The 20,473-nt window shown below is 37.9% G+C and overlaps 1 protein-coding gene across 1 annotated transcript in view; it reads right to left on the bottom strand.

Moving 5' to 3' along the window:
- Nucleotides 1-407: 407 nt before the first annotated feature.
- slc29a1a (solute carrier family 29 member 1a) overlaps nucleotides 408-20,473 on the bottom strand; it is a 29,484-nt gene continuing 9,418 nt past the window's right edge. Inside the window, exons 2-13 of the mRNA XM_053501929.1 lie at nucleotides 13,911-13,979; nucleotides 13,729-13,810; nucleotides 13,455-13,615; nucleotides 12,185-12,324; nucleotides 11,727-11,861; nucleotides 11,461-11,558; nucleotides 10,595-10,676; nucleotides 10,191-10,276; nucleotides 7,346-7,454; nucleotides 7,165-7,250; nucleotides 3,760-3,959; nucleotides 408-1,674 (exon numbers count right to left, since the gene is read on the bottom strand). Coding sequence (XP_053357904.1) covers nucleotides 1,563-1,674; nucleotides 3,760-3,959; nucleotides 7,165-7,250; nucleotides 7,346-7,454; nucleotides 10,191-10,276; nucleotides 10,595-10,676; nucleotides 11,461-11,558; nucleotides 11,727-11,861; nucleotides 12,185-12,324; nucleotides 13,455-13,615; nucleotides 13,729-13,810; nucleotides 13,911-13,939 — 1,320 coding nt within the window. The 5' untranslated portion in view covers nucleotides 13,940-13,979 and the 3' untranslated portion in view covers nucleotides 408-1,562. The remainder of the gene's footprint in view (nucleotides 1,675-3,759; nucleotides 3,960-7,164; nucleotides 7,251-7,345; nucleotides 7,455-10,190; nucleotides 10,277-10,594; nucleotides 10,677-11,460; nucleotides 11,559-11,726; nucleotides 11,862-12,184; nucleotides 12,325-13,454; nucleotides 13,616-13,728; nucleotides 13,811-13,910; nucleotides 13,980-20,473) is intronic.

Here is a 20,473-nt window from a genome sequence, read left to right as displayed (position 1 = left end):
ACCCACTGGGCCAAATAAAAAAAATAATAAACTAAGCTAATAGTGTAAAGCCAGGACCAGGTACAATATAGATCATATTCACTTGCCTATGTGAGACTAGAAGCAAAAGTTTATAAAGATTTTTTTAAATGTGCAAACTACTACATAAAAATTGAAACCAGCCATCTGTATCCTCATCATATCCTCGTTAAAACACAGATCATTTGCACTTTTTTTTTTCCATAAATACTCCAGTCATGGTCTATGACCCCCTGGTGTAAAAGACCAGATGTGGGAAGTTGCTCAGGAAATGCTATAAAACATCACTTCTGCTTGTGAAATCTGTTCAACTCCTCAGTTTACACTGAAGTTCTTCCCCCCTCCCTCCCAAGATCATAAGCACAAATAAAAACACACATCAACATTAATTTAGAGAATTCCGCTCAGGCTTTATTGAATGCACTCAAGCCAAGAGCCACCAAGTCAACACAACAATGCAAACCATGAGGAAACTAAAGGGCATCTATTAAGGCAGCACACTGTTCTTTTACCCTGAATCTTTATCTAATAAATCTAAACAGCATGTGTGCTTAGAACACGAGTACACACGAAATAGAAAAAAAAAACAACACTGGTAAATGTGTTAAATACACCTTGCATAACTAGGATTCAAAACTACAATCTCGGGAGGCTTGTAAGAAATTTCAGGCAGACTGGAGACAACAAGGTCTTACAATATATACTGTACATTAGTCTTAATAAAAAACTATTGAATTAAAGGGATAGGTTTTTTTTTTCTGTCTTAGATTATAATTACGATGCACAATAGGTCTTGGTCGTTATAAAAGACTGTTAAAAAGATAAGGGGGAGCCTATCCCAGGAGACTTGGGGCATGAGGCAGGATACACCCTGGACAGGGGGCCAACCCATCGCAGGACTCCATGCACACAGACACGGGAATCGAACACGGACCGTGGAGGTGCAAGGCGACAGTGCTAACCACTACACCACCATGCCATCTCCTCATTACTCAAATTCTTTCATTTATTACTCAAAAAAATAAAATAAATAAATAAAATATTCAATTAAAAATAATTCTATGGTTTTAACTGACCACACGTAGTTACTAAACACGGTGTCTGGTTCTTCATCAGCATAAGCCCCGATACAGCAGCGTTTACCCTTTTAGCAAAGTTTTTGTTTAGTATTAGTACATATTAAAATAATCACTGTTAAATATAAAAAAATAAGAGCATAAAATACAACACATTGAAAAAAATAATACTTCTATTACTCTAAAAAAAATAAACTAAGCTAATAAAACAAGCTAATACAATGTTCTTTTGGCATTTGATCAAACACTTTTTTTTTGTTTTTTCTATAATGTCTGTTTAAGGTTTGTAAACTGAAGGTTTCAATGAGTTCATGTTCTTCTGAATGAAAAAGTTTTTCTGATTGGTTGAACCAGGACTGAAGTGAATAGGAAATCCATGTGTTTCCAAATGACAAAGTTTACCAGGTTTGCAATGTTTCTGTCTTTCACCCTAGAAGACATTAGGTAAAAGGTTAAAGGTAAAAGGTTCTAGATCATTGCCCTGAATCCAAAAGACAGTGCAGCTCCCATCGCCAGACCCAAGGACAGGAAGAAGGCCATGATTGCCCCTGCTGTCTCTGCTTCGTGCTGAGACACTTTCCTGTGAGACAAATCCAAAACAGCACAATGATTACTACACAGGAAGCAGTAAAAAATGTGTGTGTGCAGTACGGTATGTATGACGTCCAATCTAGGATGCATTCCCCAGTCCTTGTGCCTTGTGTTCCCAGAACTGCATATGACCAGTGAGTAAAGCAAACATTACTAAATAGGGTGTGATCTATTATTATAGTTCTGTAGAATAGGAAAGGAAATAAGTGCACATGATCAACATTTTTGCTGCTACGTTCCTTCTAAAAACTTATAAAGAATAGGGTACAACAAATGACTCAGTAACGTGATCGTCTGTGTGGCAATTCATGTATCGCCAGACTGACTCCAAAACATTGTTTTATGAATAACACTCAAAACACGAGCATGCAGCACAACATCCTTTGTAGTCCCTGTAGATTCCCACACTAACTTAACACAATTTTAAATTAAATCAGAATTCTGACGCGAGCTTTATTGTGTTTAACAGTAACAGCAGAACATTGTAACATCCCTCAGAATATCCAACTGTAAGTGTCGTTACTGTAACAGTAAGCGTGTGTAATGAGTGGGTTTAAGACTGATTCGCTCGGAGTTCGGGGAAACGGATAAATTGGAGGCTTTTAAGGCGCATGATTTTTATTACAGTATGTAAAGCCATAAAAATGCAATTCTGTTGTAACACCGAACGCTTTAATTGATCACATATAACTGAATTGACAGCCATTTCTTCATCATCTCATGATCTCATACAAACCTTTACACCCAGGCAACTGTTTAGTGCAAATTATTTGGCATAAGGTGACATCGAAAACAATCCGTGAATGTGTATAGACTTGCCTCAAGCATGGATCAGAGTTCTGTTGACTGTTTGTACGACGACACAAAAACTACAATACCATGAAAAAAGTATTTGCCCATTTTCTGATTTTATTTTTTTGCATATTTGTCACAATTAAATGACTGAGATCGGCAAACAAATTTTTATATTACACAAAGATAACCCGAGTAAATACAAAATGCAGTTTTCAGATTACGATTTCATTTATTAAGGAGCAAATAAAGCTGTACAAACCTGCCTAGCCCTACAGTATGTGAAAAACAATTGTCTCAGTTAAGGTCTGGGCAAAGATATCATTCATGGGAGAATTCCAAGGCGAACGTCACTGCTGAGCAAAATCAACACACATGCTCATCTCACATTTGCCAAAAAAATATCTTGATCACCCCCAAGACTTTTGGGGAAATATTCTGTAGACTGATGAGAATTTTGGAATGTACATGGACTGTAACAGGCCATCTATAGTACTTCTGGTGTAAAACTAACAGCATTTCATAAAAAGAACATCATACCAACAGTCGAACATGGTGGTGGTATTTTGATGGTCCGGAGCTGCTTTGCCGCTGCAAGACCTGAATTAACAGTCATTATTGATGAATCATGAATTCTGTGCTCTACTAGAAAATCCTAACGGAAAACGTCCGGCCACCAGTTAGTAACCTCAAGCTCAAGTGCACTTGGGTTATGCAGCAGAACAATGATCCAAAACACACCAATAAGTCCACCTCTGAATGGCTAAAAAAAAACTAAATTAAGGTTTTAGAGTGGCCTAGTAAAACTCTGAACTTGAATCTGATTGAGATCCTTAAATAGGCCGCTCACGCTCGAAAACCCTCTAATGTGGCGGAGTTAAAACAATCCTGCCTAGAAGAGTGGGCCAAAATTTGTCCAAAAACTATATGAAAGATTATCATCACTCTTATTTGCCAGTTATCACTAATGCTTAATTGCAGTTGTCGCTGCCAAGTGTGGCACAGCCAGTTTTTAAGTTTAGGAACAATTACTTTTTCAGGCAGGTTTGCACAGCTCTTTTCCCTTAAAAAATTATATCATTTAAAAACTGCACTACTAAAAGTATATAGTTGGGTTATTTTTGAAACAAATTAAACAAACTTCTAAATTACACATTAAATATTATGTGACACACGAAAAAAAAATCAGGAAGGGGGCAAATACTTTTTACAGCACTGTATGATAGTCAATAAACACACAAAAAAAAAATCCTAGCATTCACTGTAAACTGTGTGTACTCACTTGGGTCCGAAGCACATGCACAGGCTGGCGAGATAGCCGTTGCTGAAGGAGAAGATGATCATGAAGACGATGTACCAGGCCTCATGATTAAACAGGACGGGAATGTTGTACCTGGGCCGCACGTTGCACAGGATGAAGAGGGGGACGAATACGAGACGAGCTAGCACCAGGACAGGCAGCCAGATGCTGTCTTTACCAGGCTGCAGAGACAGAGCGCACACAATATTAGGATCACAAACAATCTACAAAACTCTAGTACAAATCAATACACAATCAAAGATCTATTTATCCATTTATCGGTCAACCATAATCATTATAATCACGAGCTAGAGGTGCTAGATCAGAAAGAAGGTATTATAATCTAAGACATTATAGTTTGTTAACCAATAAGCAATGAGATCATTTTTCTTTAGTGGTGGTAATCTTAGCTTGCTGTAGTTGCTATGATTACTCCAGAGTTTATATGCACATATATATGCACGCTGTACAAAATAAATGAATCCTGTATCCAAACTGTATTTTAATTCTTTATAGAACCCTACACTGTTGGCCAGGTCATGCACGTCTTAGACGCTCCCTAATTGACTGCATTACTTTAAAGGCCCAATGATCCGCTTTTTTGAGAGAGAGATTAGATCCGGCAGGTTATGATGGAAGAAAATGTAAAAAATATATGAATGTGTCCCTGGTTTTCTGTCCATACAATACACATTCTCCTTTTTGTGTGTGTTTCTGTATTAAGAAATAAAAGAGAAAATCTTAAATGTGCAGCAAATGTCCTAGAAGAAAGCAACCCTACCACACTCCAAACAGCACATGCACAGTTTTTTTTAATTTATAACAAAAATGTCTCAAGATTCATATTAGACATATGCATAGTAAAAGTTTCGATTATTTTAAAATCCTGGTATAGTACCATGCTTCTTTGTTTCTACTAGTATCAACATTAATGTTAATTAGCTTCCACTATCTACCCAAGAGTCTATGATGACTGACTCTTAGCACTGGACATCCTCCTGAATGAATTTACTTTCATTTCTGGGCAAACTCCGTTTATTTCCCATAACTGTTGCTCTTTTCCTGGAGTTGGAGTTCTTGCCCACTTCCTTTGTGCCATGACGCAGTACAAGCCACTGACTTGGTGTCGAGAACAAGGTTTTCCTTCATGCTGAGTCAAAGCTTTCTTTTTAACATACAGTACCACATCCTTAGCCTGCTCAGTATTTCAGCCATCAATATTACTCACACATTACCCGATTTATTCAGCCTCCAGCTGGATTCACATTCATGCAGAAACCACTTGACTACATGTTTTCATGCTTTGGAACAGACATGGAACTAGAAGCCTTACAATGTGTGGTAGTGACACTAACATTGTGTCCTTCATCTTCTTTCTAATTGTGGCAAAAGTTTACATTTCTAAAAAAAAATATGGGAGTCAAACCGGGACTTGGAGAATGAAGGTGTAAAAACAGTTGACTGGTTTCAAGCAAAAGTACAGTGATGAGACTCTTAGCCGTAGTGAAACATATGAACAATACAAACGTTTTGAAGAAGGCAGTATGCTTATAAATGACGATCCCGGATGAGGTGGCTTGAAGCCCACTGCAGTCATTCTCATGAATATTTAGCAGTGGAACAGCTGATTCATTAAAAAAAATAGATAGCTTGTCTTTAACTCGTGGAAAAGACACATCTGTCTTTGGGAACGGTACACACAATCATTCACAAACACTACTTTTACATTACAGGAACTTGGCTAGGTGTTATTGCCACATCCCCAGTACAGTCCTGACCTCACTTCTTGAGCCACTAAAGGGGTTCCTTGGAGGCCAGCATTTCAGATGTGAAGCAGGCAGTCTGACCACGGCTCTGGGATGCTGAGAAAACGTTCTACCTTAATGGTATCCAAGCACTAGTGAAACGCTGGGATAATTTTGCAGCAGAGAATTATATAGAGATAACGAGATTATACAGAGAGTTTACACACTAAAGGCAATTTGGGAACGGCAATTAGCCTAACCTGCATATCTTTGGACTGTGGGAGGAAACTGAAGTAAGCGGAGGAAACCCACCAAGCACAGGGAGAACATGCAAACTCCATGCACACAGAGACGGGAATCGAACCCAGGCCCTGAAGGTGCAAGGCGACAGTGCTAACCCCTATACCACGTGCTGCCTATTTTAGAATACTTTAGATTAAAAAAAAAAAAAAAACTTTCAAAAAGAATGCATACAAGATTTCCACAGAACAGCTGTAATCTAATACTTTGGTGTGTTTATGCCACACTTACTTAAAATATACTTACACTAAACATTATACTACGAGAAGTGTTAAAGTCAGACCGGGACGTTTGATTGTACAAAACAAAACACAGTTATGAGCGTAAAACTCTCCTTATAATCCCCTGCTACAATATGCACCTGTAATGTGCAAGTGGTGTTGGTGAATGATTGTGTGTACAGTTTCACCAAATGCATCTCTTATACAAATTACTGACAAGTTATCTATCAGTTTTCAAGGTTAAGTTGTCACATTCGCTGAATGTTCACGGACGTGACTGCAGTGGGCTCTGAGCGACCTTGGTAGGGATCATCCTTCATGGACATACATCCTTCTTTGAAATGATTGTATTATTCAGATGTTTCACTGCGGCCAAGAGTCTCTGCACCGCTCTCATTATGCCTTCATTCATAAGAAATTTCATCACAAGCTGTGATTTGAGTAGAGTGTGACAGCTGGGCATGTTTAAGCATCAGCTGCTGGCAGAAAGGGAAATGGGTTGAACCAGCAAGAAAGCTGGTTCTAGTTTGTGCTTATTTATGTGTTCAGGGATGGGCAAAGAGAAGCATAGCTGGCAGAAAAAAAAAAAAAAACACAAGTGTGAACTTGAACAGTGAACCTACAGTACTGCCGGTTTGTGTGATCTTTTTGTTTATTTTAAGAACTGCACACACCAGCCAGAGAGAGAGAGAGAGAAAGAGAGAGAAGTTGGAATTATTTATGTCATGTTTAAACCAATAGATACAGAAATCCAGTTTAGTGGCTTTATAATTGATTACTTTTCTACAACTGTATGGAAAGCCGTTGGGGAGGAGCGGCAGAAGACTTCGGAGGCAGACGGAATTTTACCAGAGCATCTGGCTAGTGTGCAGACTGAACACACACTTACCAGAAGCGGTGGTAAAGTTTTGTGCAAATGGTAGAAATATAATTGTTTTACATATGACCGACATAATTCCAAATCTCTCTCTCCATTTCATTTTTCATTATAGTTTGACCAAAGTTGGATCTAGGTAGTAAACCACTACAAAATACACATGTCTATACAGATACATTTGTACTCGACAGTCTAGTATCAAAGCATTTAATTTAAAGGAAAAAAAACAAACACTGATACTTACCCATGTGGTCTTTGCAGTTAAGCTTCGTCCAAACCAGTCCATCAAGTTGAAGAGCAAGAAACAGAACACGGGGATGAAGTATTTATCTAGGGATACCAGTGAGAGACAGGAAGTCAATGGGATTGGGAGCACATGACATACTCAAGTCTTTCAGGAGCACATTTTCTCAAAACTCACTTACTCCAATCACCGCCTTCTTCCCCATGGGATTTGACGTCTACAGTCACAGCAGGAAATATTCCAATAGTGACGGTGAAGACAAGGCACACTGAAAGGGCCATCACCCAAATCTAAAGGGGTCAGGGTGCACAAACAAATAGCACAAGTCAGTTAGAGCACTGAAAATGTAAAGTATGTGATTAGTCGTATAATCGTGGTCTAATTATTTAGATTTATGATAAAATCACTGATAAAATCCATTTAATGAGTAAGGCCAGGCTCAATGACTTACAGTTACTGCTCAAACAAGAATGCAGGGAGTAAGACAAAGAAGAAAAAAAAAGGGAAAAGAAAGAGGCCAAGTCATAGATGAAGCAAACAATCGCGGGATTTCCCTTTTTGTCTAGTGTGGAAGTTAATTTAAAGCAGATCTTTGGATTGATCAGAATACCCAGCAGTGTTCCCTACAATAGTACAGGCACGTCAGGACGCAATACCAGTGAAACCCTCCCGGTTTCTAAATGACTGCAGATTTGTCATACAAGTCTGTCAGATGGCTCTCTGTGTTTCCCCTCTGATTTGCTTGTGACAAACCCGGGATCAGTGTTGTGCACGATAAGGAGAATTTAACAGCTAACATTACTTGACCTGGCTGGCTAGCTGCTACCTTGTGGGATGAGATCTGTTCGTTTGGGTAAAGTTTTAACAGAATAAAAAAAAACAACTCTTTACGTTGAATGACGCTAATCTAATCTAACATATACCAAAGCTTGTTTTTCATGTTATATTATCTGCATAACATATACATTTTTATTTAGTTATTTTTATTAAAGACAGTTTGACAAGACAATCTTCTTTGATTGTAAAATACGTGGTAACTGACAGTTTTGTGTGCAATATAAATACCACTTACTAATTTTCTCCTTTTACTTTGACCTTTATGTGGAAATTACTAACCAAATGTGTCACACAAGAGAAAAAAAATTTAAATTAATATTTTTAAGGTGTGAGCATATAACCTACATCATCCTCTTGTGTCTGGGCCTGAAAACTTTTCTAGGAAAAACGTAACATGAATATAAATAGTATAATAACGTTCTCTTATTTTAGATGACCGTGCCACAAATAGAGCCTTGTTTTAGAAAGGATTCATTGCTTCCAGCAGAGCCTCAGTAGGACTGATTTTCACACCAGACACGTCATATCTGAGCGGCCCACGCTCACTCGGGATGTCCACAATGACTAATGCACAGTTCAAACTCCACTGGGTATTTATCTACAAAGGTACTGCAGAGTCGGCCCAACAAGGCTACAACACTGATTAAAAATATGCAAAGAAATAATGATACAAACGGTTTTAAAAGATTATAAAAAGCTATAACTAATTTTAACGTTATTATAATTATATTTTGACAGACAATTTTATGCTTTGTTTAAAATTATTTCAAAAGGTACATTTACTTTTAATTTTATGTACTTATGTTACTTTCTATTAGCTGAACTGCTTTGACATGATACCCTAGGCCATGAATTGTGCAAACATGAATAGGGCTTCTCAGAGACTATAAAAATACCAAATCTTTCTGAGCTTTAGCAGAAAATGTTCCATGAAGGAAAGATGGGCTACGTTTCCATTTATACAAAATACTCACACAGGGATAATGAAAAAAAAAAAAAGAGTCATTGGTAGAGCTGAGTGTATCACGTCATGTTACACTGTGTGCTCCTGTGACGCCTGTCTCAGCAGCTGCATCTCTAACATCTGGGCTTCACCGTCACAAACAAGGCTGTAAATAATGGCGCATTAACCTGCGCGTTTCTCTAATGTCCTTCTCTTTTTTAATCTGATTTTCATATAAATTAAAGCCCAAAACATCTTTATTGCTCAGCTGTAAACCTGAACATTTTGCCATGTGACCTGACTAAAATCACTCGGCTAACCAGAGAGGGATCTCTGAGCGCCGTGGTATTCGTGTGAAGTGAATGTGTGAGTTCGTGTGGGCGAGTATGTGGGTCAGAGTGCAGCTGCCTGCAACAATACCGCAGCAACCAGCTCAAAGTTATTACATTAATGTTAATAATTAATAAATATTAATAATTAATAATCTTTGTCAAATACGCATGATATAAAATTAAAAGACTGTCCGCATGGTATTTTAATACCATGTTATTCTCTTTCTATTACTTTTGACTGAATCAGTTGCACATCATGCGAGTAGCGAGCATGTTCAGGCGAACACGGCGTTCAAGCTCATTTAATGGTCACCTTTCTTGGATGCTGAAATAAACTTTAGTTGTGGATTTGTTTGTAGGTACAAAAGGATTACTTTCCTCTCGTTCATCAGTGTGACGGGGTTGCAGGTAACTCCTGTTAACACATGGCTCATCATTCCTTCTTCTTTAGAAACTTTGACTTTAATTACAGTCTTGGTTAACTTTATCCATACGTAAACTTATTTCTATGGGAGTGCTGAACATCAGGATTTTCATAACTTGAGGGTTTGTGGGTACATTGTGACATTTAAAGTCAGGGCTGTCTCTGTGGGTAAAGGCACCGGACCATGGATTAGAAGGTCCTCGGTTCAAATGCCAAAACAACCAAAAAAAGATGAAATGCAACTCCCTCTGGATAAGGGCTCTGCCAGATGCTCAAATGTAAATATTTATTCATTAATATTTTTATTATGCGTGTAGATTAAAGTAGCATGTGACTGGGAGGACGTGATGAATAGATCAGCCCTGTTCGGCAGTTTTTGGCCTTGTACTGTTGCATATTGTCTTATTACTGAATTATTACTTAAAATGTTTGAAGTTTAATCCCTGAAAATGCTTTATAAAAACAGTAAACAAGCCAAAAAAAAAGTGACCTTTTTAAAGATGGCAATCACAGAGTTGGTATGCGTGGGCTCCTCCTCAGTCAGATTCACTACTGCCCTCGTCTCACCGGAGTTTTCTGAAATAGCAGCGTCCACAACCATCAGTAAGATCATGACTGTGTAGCTTCCCAGCACAATTTTATATGAAACATTGCATAAAAAGTTGAATAAGGACAACATGGAAAGTAACATGGAGAAAACACGCTCCAGGGTCTCATGAGTCTCTGGCTTCATCCGAAATGACTCAAATGCAAAGCCAGAGAGAATTAAACAAATATATCAGATGGTCTAGCGTTTACAGCAGACTTTTAAAGGAAACGTTTTCCTGGAAATCCCTGCGCTGGATTTGAAGTCCTCTGCTTTGAGAGCATCTGTGTGGTTGTTAATCACTTTACCTTTGTTCAACATGGCCATCTTGTTTTCCTCATCATTGCAAATGTCAGGGCTCCTGGCGCAAGCATAGTGCTTGAAAAATTCCTGCAAAGCCACAAAACGAATATTTAGAAAGGCCATGTGGGTGTTATGTAAAGCTGGACATACTGTAACATGCAACATTTTGGCGTAACTTTATTAATACTGGCAAATACGACTAAAATTAAATAAAAATTAAAGACCGCAAGCAAAAAAAATGAAAAAAGAATTAGATTAGTATAAATTTTTAGTATTGGGAAAAAAAAATGTAATAAATAAAAACCCATCTATAATTTGATTGTCAACCAATAAGAGCCTGAATTTCTTACTTGTCGACCAATCAAGGGCTGCGTTTCTAACTGTGTGGCAGTGCTGATCTCAAACACCTAAATGACTTACAGCTGTTAGCATCAAGACAAAAGGACGTAATCTCAGTTTCCATAATATTTCTACTTTCCTGTCATTTACCATCATAACGCTGATAGTAAAAATAGATGCAGTCTAGTATCCAAGGAGCTAACCTGATATTCAATACAACAGGGCAACCTTGATTGTAACATTGATTTTATACAACAGTTTTACAAACGCCACTTAATACATCATGCTGATATTCATTACAACAGCACCTCTTTTGTTTTCATTTTATTATAAGAAAAATTTAAATTTGACTAGATTCAAGATATTGTCACTAGATACGATGTCATTAAGGCAGTTAAAAAATAGCCATAGGAATTTGCAGTAACCACGTTTGGTTATTTAATTTAACACACAGTGATTGATATAAAGCCCTCACGAAATGAATAAGCCTCATAATAACGTGAATAATAAATAAGCATCATAAGAGTCATACCATTTTGGGCAGGGCAAAGTAAGAAATGATGGCCAGAATAATTGCAACACAGGCAATGATGAAGTAGCCAAAAGCACTGTTCTGCAGTGCTGAGCCACCTGAGAAAATAAAAATTAGATTAACATAAGGTCAAAGGGCCATGACATGTAAAAGCTGAAAAAATAAGTCTCAAGCAACTGCAGATAAAGAACAACAAAATAATAAAATTCAACACAATAGCCATAGGATCAAGAATCCGTGCTAGATTCGATAGAAGGAATACACACTGGCAAGTGCACAGATCATGGAAAAGGCTGCGAATGTTCCGGCGAAGCCCTGGCCGCTCATGATTGGAGTAGTATAGGAAGCTGGAAGCAACCCTGCTAGACCAAAGAGACTCCCCTGCAGAATCGCACCAAAAGCTGGACAGGAAAAACAAAAAAAACAAAAAAAAAAACATAAGAAAATGTTGTGTAGTGAGAATGGAATATAAACTGAGAAAACTTGATACATGGTAGAATGAATCCCTGTGGGAATTTCAAAGATTAGTTCCCACCACATTCTCTGTTTTTGTTGTCTTTTCCGCAGCTAGACTTCCCAAACCAGCACGCAATAATAACATCAAAGAGGGCTAGTTGGTCATGTTGACCCTAACCCCTTAAGTGAAAAAAGAAGTCACTGCATGATGGTGGATGGAACTACTTCTCTAAAGGGCAAATCAGAGACATCCAGCAGAGACACTCACAGTTGATGCAGACGATTTTGATCATGGTGAGGGTGAAAAAGGTCTTGGGGTCCATGTCCACCTTTACCAACACTGCAGTGATCAGGAACACCACCAGGATCACAGAGAGGCTGCCGGAGATCCTCAGTTTCTGAGAAATCCTGTAGTGGAGGAGGAAAGACAAAAATCAGAAACAAAGATCAACATTCCAGAAACATTCCTAAGCCAACATCTAGGTGAGCGCTAAAAAGGAAGCTCACATCCTATCGGAGTACATTAAAGATAAAGAAAAACAAAAACGCCTCTGAATGGTGGATGTTGAAATATGTCTGCCACTTCTGTGAAAGACATCATGTATGCTCTAATCCCAGGTTCCAAGCTGTCATCAAAGCTAAATGTAGCTAATTTGTATCATCCATGTTTTATTCTCCTTGTCTACTACCTAGTAAGAATTTAAAACTTCTTTCACACTTGTTGTGTCCTCATGCCTACTACTGTACATTATCACTACCGTGCTATATCCAGCACTACAGCACCCCCTTTCATGTGATATTGCTTAATTTTAAATCTTGCTAATAAACGGTCAGGATAAAGTTTTACTATTTGGGCTCATTGATTGTTTGATTACAGGTCTAGATACCCTTATTGTTCCCTGAACTGAGCTTGCTAGGTGAGCAATTTAATGAGCAGACAGTGATGTCAACCTGAGTTTGTTAAAATGAAAAATAATAATGAAATTACATAATGACTATTACCTCAGAGAGGAGATTTAAAAAATGAGAATGAGAAGTAAACCAGGAGGCCAGAATAAAAAACACACAGGACAAGGACATGTACACATTAACTACCTCGTGTGCCGTTAAAAACCACTGGCCACCTACATAACTCATGTTGCTGAACTAACCTACTTAATGTGACTGTGGCAATCACACTATAACGTGTACATCATATGCAAGAAATTAAACATTGGTTATAATGAACATTGCATATTTAAAACAGGTATTGGTGGCTCAATGGCAGATCTCCTGCATGCCATACAGACGGCCCTGGTTTGGTTCCCAGCCACTACCCAAACCCCTGCTACTGGTTGCGGTGTCGGCCCCAATCCCAGATAAAATTTGAGGGTGGTGTCATGATGGGCATCAGGTGTTAAACTCGTGCCGAAAGTTCTGTGCGCAGATTGGCTAGTCCACTGTGGCCCCAACAATATATGCCAATAAAGATAAATATAATTACAGACAAAACCCCAATCTGGTTAACCAAGAGAAGCATAAATTAAAGTTTCTCTTACTTCTGATGAATGAAGGAATTAAGGCAGGTGAAAATGAGCAGAGGCACCATGGCACACAGGGTCATCACATTGTTGAATGTTGATTCCAGGACGTTACGCTCCTCACCCTCTTTCATAGTGCCATTGACGGTCTGGTTCTTACGGAGACGGTCGGTGAAGTACTGCACAGAAACAATAAAATGAAATAATCTTAAGCATTGTCTTAAAAATCTATCAAGTTTCGAAAAGAAAAACACAATCACACACTCATGCATAAACTTCCATGTATAGTTACCACGGTGGCAGTCATGAAGAAGTTCCATGGCAGAAGGGTCCCCAGTCCCAGGATAAAAAATATAATCCATACAGCATTATACCTGTCAAAACAAAAACAACATGTGCATATTCTCAGCTTGCATTCTCAGCATTGTGACATACATATGGACGAAGAGTTTTTTTTTTGTTTTGTTTTTTTACTTGTCTCGTGGTGAAGTGATGGCCGTCATTATTTCACGCTGGTGAAATGTTACTGATCAGTTGAAAAGCCTGAAAGACAAAAGCAAGATCAGTAAGAATGACTGAAACAATAACATATCTATATATATATATATATATACATACACACACACACACACACACACACACACACATGTTGAAACTAGGTGACAAACTGGTGCTACTGAATATTTGTCTAAGAGCATGTTTAACACAGGTACAGGGCTAAAAACTGTCAGAACAACATTCACAGCATTCTATTACATTGTAGGCCACCGCTGTGATAGTCAAGCGTTGTGCTGTAAAGGTGGTGAGAGTCACATGTCACACAAATGGGACAGGATGCACACCTGAGATAAAAGGTGCGTAATTGAGGTCAGTGTGTCGCTGTGAGCCAATTTTATATTCCTAGCATGCTGTTGCTGGTTTCTGAGCTCTTTCCCTCGCTCTGCTCCCCGCTTTATTTTTTTCTGGATCACAGCAGCACACAGACAATAAATAGCTTCACTTTCCTCAGGAGTGTGTCCTGTCCTATTTATATGACTCTTGCAGCCCTCACACAGTGTGGTGCTTGACCAAGCCCACAAGCACAGACTCCATCTAATATTCAGTTTAAATACCATGACTCCAGCAGCAGGAAGGTTCACTAAAAAGCATTCCTCCTCATTGCCTATATTGATCGTTAGCATCATTGTCCGCTGGAGGACTGTCCGTATTGCATGCCTAAAACAAACTAAAGCTAATTTAAAAAAAACTGAAAGAAAATAATAAAATGTAAAAGCTTGCCAATCTTATAAGAGTTGTTTTGAGAGATTTTTGCACCTCCTATCAAAATAGTCACTTGTATCTCTAAAAATAGTAGTTTTAGCCCTACTCCACATCCCTTCTGTGAATCATAAGACATTGTAATATGTTTTTCGTTTTAATGTTATGGCTGATTGGTATGTGAACAAATAAAACCATCTTTTTTTTTTTTGCATTCACTCTGAAACCTCCTAAACCACTTATTCAAAAGCAATAATACACTCTTGTTTTAGTAAGCAGTGGAATTCATCAAACAATAATATCACTCATTTCCCATCAGTGGGTCCTGGCTTTTAAAACAGAAAAAGCCTTCATGCTCAGGAATCTGGAGGGTTTTCTTTGTAATAAATGTGAAAATACCAATCATTCAAGCTAAATTCCAAAACTAACAAAAGGGTTTGCCATTGTAAACGGACAAAGGCTTGAGCACCAGTGACAAATCAAACATGAATTTTTTTCTTATCATGTCTGAACTATTTAGTAAAATTATGCATGCTATCAGAGAAAAGCAAAGTGCACAAGGAACTCTTCATGCTCCGTCCTGTGACTGTACTAGATTTTGCATTATCAAGACCTAGTAGTTAATCTTTAACAGAAATCAGTTAGAAGATAAGTACTTTAAGAACATCCCTTTAATTAATTTGATCAATTATTTGAAATGCAAATGATGTATTATTATATTAACGTGACCCATAAGCAGAACATTACAGTAAATATTCATACAAATTAAGAATTAGGCAATGCAAAACAAACCTACAAGCAAATTAATAAGTCTTACAGTCTACTTCTGGTCTCCAACAGCAGTGTCAAACTACCACATCGACTGCTGAACAAAGCTCATTTACTATGTTGAATGCACAAAGTTCTCAGAAGAGAGTTCTCCCCCGCCTCTCGAATTCACTCCTCCCAAACCCAGATTTCTGGAATACCTCACATGCATGTCAGGATTAGAACGTATGACCATATGCATTATATACATTTACTAGACTCTGGATTTAAGTTACTCGTAATCTATCCATCTATACAGTATACATGTACATACTGTACTATATTTCCCCGATGAGGAAACTGAGGTTTATTGAGGACCTCAAGTAGCCCCAGAAAGACAACAAAAATCATCTAAACAAAGTTGGACATTCTCAGGCTCAACAAAACAAGCAAATAACTTTAATGCATATAAACAAAACTCAAAAAACATGCAACCGTGGTCCAAACAGCTGTCAGAAATCTAAGCAACTTCTCCATTAAAGAGATTTACCCTGAGCTCTTAAAACACAGCTCAATTCACCAGATGCATCAAGTCTTCTGCCAACATCCAGAACATCTACTCAATGATGCTGAAAGCTGGTCTGCTTAGGAAGTTTAAGAAAACAATTTTAATTCTCTAGTTGCTTCTCCTAAAAAAGAGCACTGAATGACTAACAGCACATGAGCAAAATTGTGTGCTCGTGACTCAAATCAGACTTGTCTACTTAGACAGACAATTTTTCTCTGTAGTATATATTATTCAATTCAATTTTATTTGTATTGCACTTTTAACAATTGTTATTCTCGCAAAGCAGCTTTAACAATCAAAAGAATTGTGGAAGTTTGTATGAAATGTGACTGTGTATGATTCAAAATGATAAGATTTATTTGAGCTATGAGGAACTATTATTTTAATACATAGCCCATTTCTAGGCAGGATTAGTCATGCACTGATAGCAACACTGGGTACAAGTCCAAAACTATACTTGTTTACCAGTACTTGCTCTGATATCAACATTCAATAGGAGCTCTTATGCACAATTAAAACATTCGCCATTTTGTCTGGCGCTCATGTCGGCCACATATAATAACGCAAGTCAAATAAAATCACTGGATAAATTTACCCCCACTGATTTTACTGAAGACATGATAAAAGACCGGATAAGGGTGTTTGTTGAGGAACTTTAGTCATTAGATATTACTGATTCTTATCATGCTCCAGCTGTTCTTTACAACACTTTTGAGAGCCATGCACTGGCAGATTTATAATACATTATATTAACAGCCATCTCATCAGGCAAGATCCAATGTAAAACTATTATTTATTATAACCCAAACATTCCCAAGAACTGCAGCGTAGTTTACATTCCGTTATTAAAGATATCGGTTTCCAGTTCAAGTTCTATGTTCAGTTATTTAGAGAACATGAAAAATCCTGTGCTATTAAAAAAATCTAACTGGAAGCAAAAAGAATTCTACCTAATGTATGCCTTAAGGAAACAGAAATTTAACAATAAAAACAGCAAATGCTATCTGAATACCATGTAAAGCTTAACAATGCTAATGAAAACATACAATAGTGACAGCCTCGGTCCAGATTAACCCCTGCATGTACTCTAAATTAACAAAATGCTAAACAAGTACCTCATATATGTTTAACACTTATGGTTATAGGACACCTGAGATAAAATGTTCACTATACAAGCATTCACTAGCACCAGCAAGGGCATTGCCATGCTGGAATCCTGATGGCCACAAATCTGTTTGGTTTTTGCCAAAGGGATCAACTGGGCAGCAATTCAGTTATGAATAATGATTCTTTTGTGTGGTGATTCATGCATTACCACACTGATTCCATGATAAATATTTTTACATTTATAAATGAGAGATGAACTGCTCAATCAGAGGTGGATGGTTTTCACCATGACTGGTGATTGGATGATAAGTCTCAGGGGGTGCAACAGAAACGCATTTTTACGCATTACAGTAAATAGTCAAAAATCAAGTAAATTGTAAATAAGTAAATTAGTCCACAAAACCGCGATTTACACTTGCTTACGCCAATCTTAAAAAAAACTAAAAACTGGCAAGAGCGAATTAGTCTTAGAAGACATATGCAGCTGTGGGTCCATGGCTCCACAACCTGTGCGATCATTGTCAAGGTGAGTTTTGGCAACTTTCTACTCAGTGCAGTTGTTTTTATACAGTCTATAGCAGGGGTTCTTTATCTTAGTATTCAAAGGGCCGAAGCTGATTTCTTTTGAAGTTCAAAGGTCAGAAACGATTGGTAATAATCAGAATGAGACAAAAATGTCATTGCTTGACTGCAATCAGGTGCTTAAACCAAAGCAAGTAGTTGTTTAAAGTAAATAGGTTTAAAGTAAATTGTCAGAAAAAGTTAAAATACATTCCAGGTTTGTGCAAAAGTAATGGCACCGCGTTGAATGCTCTAACTTAACATTGAAAAATTTACTGATTTGTATGGCAAAATACGCATATTTGTTTTCATGACTGAACAAACTGATTAATATTTCAAATGCGTTATAATATCAAATGAGTTAGTTTTAACGTAAAGTGAAATGGCGCGAAAAGGTGATGTACACAAAAAAAAACGCGTCGGGGGAAAAAAAAAAAAAAAAACGTCGTGTTCGGGTGAACCCCATCCGTCAAGCATGAACAAAAACACAGTGAACTTCACCAGGAGGACAGACAGAGGGAAACTGACTGATTCTTGTCGGGTGATCTGCGGTGCGCGTGCGGTATTTGTCCATGTCGCTGCGCCGTATTTAAAACTGCAAAATTAAGCGCGCGAAATATGCGACACGTGACCGTGACATGCACCGGAGCGCGGTCTGAGAAATGTCCCTGTCTGCGTTTAATCAGCTGACTAAACCCTGGCGCAAAACACAACTGTGGTCGCCAAAATGAGACACTGACCTTTTCCTATTTGGATCGCGGAGACACTGTCCTTTTCCTATTTGGATCGCGGAGACACTGTCCTTTTCCTATTTGGATCGAGATATTCTCACTGATCTCGCTACTCCGTGTCCGCAGGACAGAACGTGACTCTGTGAGAATAGTCGCGAATTTTAAATAGGCGTCTGATGACGATGAACCTCTGACCTCTGTGACGATCTTGACCTCTGTGGCATCAAACACCATACAGTACGCTCTTCATCGTCACGAAGACATCAAAGAAGGAAACTGTTACGTTTAACCCTATAATCTCGGGCCAGGACCTCTGTGACGATCTCCAGATAGGCTACACTAACTAGTGATAGACTAATGGACTAATGGCACTTAGTTATTAACCTAGTTAACCCAGTGTAAGTATGTATCCAATGATGTAAACACTGAAGCACTTTTTGTAAGTCGCTCTGGATAAGAGCGTCTGCCAAATGCCTAAATGTAAATGTAGTGATACGTAGAACACCCCCACGCCCCCCAAAAAAAAGAAAAGGAAACACTTTATTGCATTGAATGATTGCACTTCTAATAAAAGGTGTAGGTTGAGTTCTGACTTTGAGAAGCCCATGTCTTTGGCATTAACAAGAAAATAAATAAAAGATGGCACTAAAGCAAGATGACCGGGTGCCAGGGCTCTCTGCATTAGTACTTGGAAAAAATTGAACACTGGTTCCTTTTGAAAAGCATGTGCACATTTAATCTGAGAGTAAATGAGCTCTAAGTGAATTCACATGATATGGCTGGTAGATCCAATCAAGGTCCACACACAGCAAATTCTATACTTGTCCTCATTATAGATTATAGATAAATAGTATAGATATAGAAGTTTCAATCAGCAACAGGAACATTACGAAAATGACCTTTGTATCCATTTTGCAGAACAGTATTAAGATAACAGTTAAAGGTTAAGGGTCTTCTCCATGCACTTTAACAGTTGGAATATGAACGTTGAAGCGCCTCGATTGCAGCTGCAAACTAGATCTGCACAATCATGACTACATTTACAAATGTCAACTTTAGAACAAAGTACAAAGGAATGCACGATATTGGTGTTGGATCAGAATGATGAAAAAAATGTGGTAAATAAATAAATTTGGGTAAACTGAAACCACACAGATGCAACTAAACCTATACTATATTTATCAGTTAAGATTTTACTGGAACACCTGTACACATATTTATTCATGCAACTATTTAATCGGTCTATTGAGTGGCAGCAGTGCGTAAAATATAGATAAAGTACAGCACCTTTGGGGAATGAGGAAGAAATTTGATCAGTCATTCTGAGTGCTGCATGTTTGTTGGTGCCAGAAAGGCTGGCTTTAGTATGTCTACAACTACTGTAAACTGTTCTAATCTTCGAGGGTGTTCATGCGCAAAGGTCTGTAGAGTTTACACAGAACAGTGAAATAAGAACAAAAACTAAATGAGTGGCAGTTCTGATGCTTCTAAATGCGGGGCAAATGATGACACTTCAGCTGGTTCAAGCTGACAGAAAGGTAACAGTAACTCAGGAAATCACTCAGAAAAACATCTCAAGCATAACATGTCAAACCTTCAGGCATACGGACTACAATGGCAAATCATGTTTTCACATTTTCAATTGTTCCCATATGAAAACAAGCATTGTCTAGGGAAACAAAAATTTCCAATTTTACATTATATAAACTTTAAAATACCTTTTCTTAATTATACAACCACAGTTCTAGAGCTACTGCAGAGCAAACACTCCAAAGTTTTAAGAAAACATAATGGTGTTTGTGGTATTCTAATGTATGGTCTTCAATACATATTTTAATGTATGGTCTTCAGTGGCAAGAAATCAACAGAGCTGGGGGTTCTCAGTCACTGAAATAGTTGAGACACATTACATAGCAACATCTGTTAAACTTTTGTTTAAAAAATACAGCATGATACCATGTTTTTTCTTTTTTTTTGTTTAGACTAATTATTTCTTCATTAGACACATAGCCGTAAGTGATGCGCTACGCAAAACTCTGCTGAGAAATACTGCAATTGGCCTATGA

Source organism: Clarias gariepinus, chromosome 8 (assembly GCF_024256425.1).
Source record: "Clarias gariepinus isolate MV-2021 ecotype Netherlands chromosome 8, CGAR_prim_01v2, whole genome shotgun sequence".
Taxonomy (NCBI): domain Eukaryota; kingdom Metazoa; phylum Chordata; class Actinopteri; order Siluriformes; family Clariidae; genus Clarias; species Clarias gariepinus.
This window is presented reverse-complemented; position numbering and strand designations above follow the sequence as displayed.